At 31.1% G+C, this 4,399-nt stretch overlaps 1 protein-coding gene across 1 annotated transcript; it reads left to right on the top strand.

Moving 5' to 3' along the window:
• Positions 1-325: 325 nt before the first annotated feature.
• LOC131619716 (probable membrane-associated kinase regulator 4) lies at positions 326-1,510 on the top strand. The gene has a single exon (XM_058890785.1). The coding sequence runs from the start codon at positions 427-429 to the stop codon at positions 1,399-1,401; it is 975 nt and encodes a 324-aa protein (XP_058746768.1). The 5' UTR covers positions 326-426; the 3' UTR covers positions 1,402-1,510.
• The last annotated feature ends 2,889 nt before the right edge of the window (positions 1,511-4,399 follow it).

The raw sequence follows: 4,399 nt of genomic DNA, 5'->3' as shown, positions 1-4,399 counted from the left end.
TCAAAAATAAAAATAAAAGAATCATTGAAATATATATACATACATATATATATATATATATACATACATATATATATATATATATATATATATATATATATATATATATATATATATATATATATATATATATATATTTAAAATAATTTAGTGGCAAAAACTCCACATTTTAAATATGAAAAAAATAAATATTGCAAATTAGAATCCCCACTTCAATTATCAAATATCCATCATGCATCTATCTATTGAGAATGTGATGTAGTCAAAAAAAATTTATATATAAATACAAACTTAAATTCAAAGTTTAACAAACATCATACTTTCAAAGAATACCCTTCTCTCTTTCCTTGAGGAAGCTCAATTTCCAATAGGCATCTCCCCATTAACCAAGTTCAAAACAAAACAAAAGAAACTCACACCACACATATGAAAATTGAAATGTCCCCAAAACAAGCCACTTTGGTTCACATAGATGAAGACTACATTGACATGGAACTAACTTCCCCCTCAAATTTCTTCTCCTACTCCTTTGATTCTCCCTCAAACAACCCTAGAGAATTTGAATTCCAAATGAGCTCAATCTCAAATGAAAAAGATTCCAAAACTACCCCTGCTGATGATCTCTTCTACAAAGGTAAACTCCTCCCTCTTCACAACCCTCCTCGTCTTCAAATGGTTCAAAACCTTCTACAAAACTCTACTAGTACTACTTTTCCTTTCACACCTCCCACTTTTTCCACTTACACCCCTCTCGATTCCTGCAATATTTCATCCTCAGAATCATGCAGGGTTAGCAGTGAAGTGAACCCAGATGAGTATTCCTTCGAAATGAACCCTCTTGTTGTTACTCATTCACCAAAGATCAAATCTTGGCCTAAGAAACTCAAACTGATGAACCAGTTACTCTTTGGCCAAAAACTCAAAGCTTCAAAAGCTTATCTCAAATCTCTCTTCAACAAATCTGGTTGTTCAGATAAACCATCATGTGCTAATGATCCAAACAAGGTTAACAAAAGAAAAAACAAAAACCCATTTGAGGTTTTCTATGAAGATGATAAGAAACAAATGAAAAGAGAGATTGTTGAAGATGATTTTATAAGTCACCGGAAATCTTTCTCCGGTGTTGTTCAAAGACAATATTGTGGTAACAAGTCTTCGTCTTTATCGACGTCTTCGTCTTCGTCGGGGTCTAGTTCGAATTCTTCGTCTTTTTCTTTTAGTTCAGCTGGGTACTATGATTTACAGTTGTTTAAGAGAAGTATTAGTGCTAATTATGAGGTGGAAGGTTCAATTGAAGGAGCTATAGCACATTGTAAACAATCTCAGCAACAATGTTGTTCAAAGAATGGTTCAGATGATGCTACAAAAGTTGAAGTTTGTGAAGATAAAGAAAGTGAGTGAGTGAGTGTAGAAAATTCTGTAAGAAAAAAGAGAATTTTTTTTCTTTAAATGTTGCATTTTTAATGGAGTTTGATGTTTTGGTGTTTAAAGCATTATTAATTTGTTCTTATGAGTTTTTTCTGTCCTATTCTTGTACATTTTTCATAGTACTTACAACTGAATCACTCTGAAGTACTAGTACAAATATTATCATGATTAGATGAAAGGAATAATTCATTTAAGAAAAAGTAGCTTTTTTTTTTTGTGTTTTAGACTTTTAGTAGTTTTGATTTTTCAAAAGACTTTTACTTATTATGATAATACTGTAGTAGTGATTCATTCAAGAGAATCTTAATAGCAAAGTATAGGTAGGATAGACGCCTAGTTTGTTTTCTTATGTTAGAAATTTGACATGATAATTTGACCATAATAATAAAATTTGATTCCTTTTTATTGACTGTAAAAAAGTCATGTGCTAAAACTGACCCTTTTTCCCAATGCAGATTCTCAATGACTGTTTATGACTTTATGATCTGCCACACTGCCATTATCTTTTCAGTCTTCAACAGATAGATAATGGTATTTGTAAAAGTTTCATATTCTTATCTTTTCACACATTATGTTACTACCACTACTTTTTGGTAATTTTCTATGTAAAGAAAAAAAAAAGTAGAGTAAGATAAGCTTAGTGAGAATGAGTGGTCTCATTTTGAAGATGTTGAGGAAATGATTGTGTGTTTTAGCACCTGAAATCTTTTCTTTGACCACTTCATCATTAGTAATAGTGAAATCACAGCAAAGCAGCATGGTTGATTTTAGATTATTAAAGCTAAAACTATTGTAATTATGTGGTCTTGTTGCAATTACCAAAGTGTTTATGATCACATGTATTCTTAAAAACATTATAGTACTTGTATTTATGTTGGTTATAAGAAAGCTATGCTATGTATCTATGTATCTATTTGTGCAGCTAGATGTGGGGTGGTGGCAGACAAATGAACCACTAGGTGTGCAATTCTTCCTTTCAATTGATTTTGACTAAACATTAAATTACGCGTATGTTAAGAGACTGAGGAATCACATGTGAAAAATAATTTGGAAGTTGTATGGATAAGTGAATGTTGCAGGGAACCTACTAGACAAACATATAGAACCAAGTGCATGAAACAAGAATTTCTTTTCCCCACAGTTGTCTTGCCTTAATTCTCATAAACGAGATAATAGTCCCTTGTTTAAGATAACTAATAGTACACTATAACTATATGGGATACTTTTTTTATGAGATGGAGAGAGTACTAACACTATAACTATATGTAACAAATTTTATTATAGATTTATTATAAACTAAGTTACTAACAAGCCAATTCCTTAATGTCCAAGAGTATTTTTTTTAATGGATGAAAACGGTTTATTAAATGTGAAGTAAGATCAATTTCGTTCAGGTATTTTGACCTCCATGTCAGGGTTAATAGCCACAAAGTATTGAATGTGAGAATTGTCTGAGGTAAGTGTGATTGGTTAAGTTTCATATTGTTTTTGAATGAGTAAAATGTTGAATTTATAAGAAAGATGATCATATACTTGATGTCTTAAGGTTTTTTGTGGAGATGTGACGTCTCCCTCACTTACGGTTTTGAAGCATAGGTTCCATTGGTGCTTTTAACTTCCTTGGTCTCCCCGATTAGAATTACTTTTAGTCTCCCTTAGGTGAAGGAAAATCGGCATAAAATACACAGCGGTAAAAAAAAATCTCTCCTAAGTCGACCCTTACAAATGAGCATGATCAATGATAGAAACGATTACCTCTTGAGGTGATTAAAACCTTTGATGCAGAATCGGATAAACGATCATAAGCGGTGAACGAAGAACAACGCCTTTACATAGTCCACACGAACAGAATCCCTTCAATCTAAAAAAAGTCCACTTAAGTGAACTGTACCTTATGATGTATTCTATTTCACTTAAATGCACGGTACTTTACCATATTCCGTATTTCACTTAAATGCATTGTACCTTACAATATTCTATAATTCACTTAATTGTATCATACCTTATAGTGTTCCGTAATTCTCTTAAGTACATCGTACGTTATAATGTTCTATTTCACTTATTTATTCTATCTCTCATCCATCTTTTCTTATGTGTGTGATCCTATAGATTCTTGTAACATTGAAAATTATATTAAATCACATATTTAATATAATATGACTACTACCTAAGTCACGAAAATTTCATGTGATGTGAAAAATCCATTTACTGATAATGTTTGTGTTACAATTACCTTTTTGCCCTCATGTTTATAATGAACACAAAGCATATATTGTGTCACCCTTGTTTAGTTTAATATTGGGCCCCTAGACATTTATCCTATTATGCATGATGGGTAAATTTCATCTAAGGCACTCATGTCCCTTAGTATGATTTGTGGAGTATGCATCAACTATCTTTACGATCATTCATTTACAATTAATATTTAATCAGCAATAAATTACTGACTACACATCTAGGATCCATAGTGGTTTCAGGTTGAAGGATGGTATACACCACTACCACCATAAGAATAACTTATGACACTTTGCATAAAATTCTATGTAGTATTTTCAAAGCGGTTCAATCAAGTATTAATATTATTCCTAATATTCATACCTATGTGAAAACTTGTTAACTCTTTATCCATTATCCATCAGAGGTGATCATCAGTCAATCCATATAATAGTCTCAATGTTTTAATGTTATTCCAATTCAGAATAAAACTCGTCTACTAATACTTTAATAATAGTGTCCTTGTGTTTTATGTGATCTCATGATTAAGTCACATTTAATGTTTCATTAAACAGGCTAACTATTCTAGGGACTTTATTTTTTGAAAAATCAAACATAACAAAGAAATGTGTTTTATTATTAATAAATAATATGATAAAGTACCAAAACTATTGACCTCTAGGGCTTACACCAACATTAGGTCCTCTCCATTTCTTTAAAAAATGGAAAGTTTCATTACTAATGTTTTGAGTGTATA

The sequence above is a fragment of the Vicia villosa genome, linkage group LG1 (genome assembly GCF_029867415.1).
Source record: "Vicia villosa cultivar HV-30 ecotype Madison, WI linkage group LG1, Vvil1.0, whole genome shotgun sequence".
In the NCBI taxonomy this organism is placed as follows: Eukaryota; Viridiplantae; Streptophyta; class Magnoliopsida; order Fabales; family Fabaceae; genus Vicia; species Vicia villosa.
The sequence above is the reverse complement of the archived record's forward strand: the minus strand, read 5'-3'. Positions and strand labels throughout refer to the sequence as shown.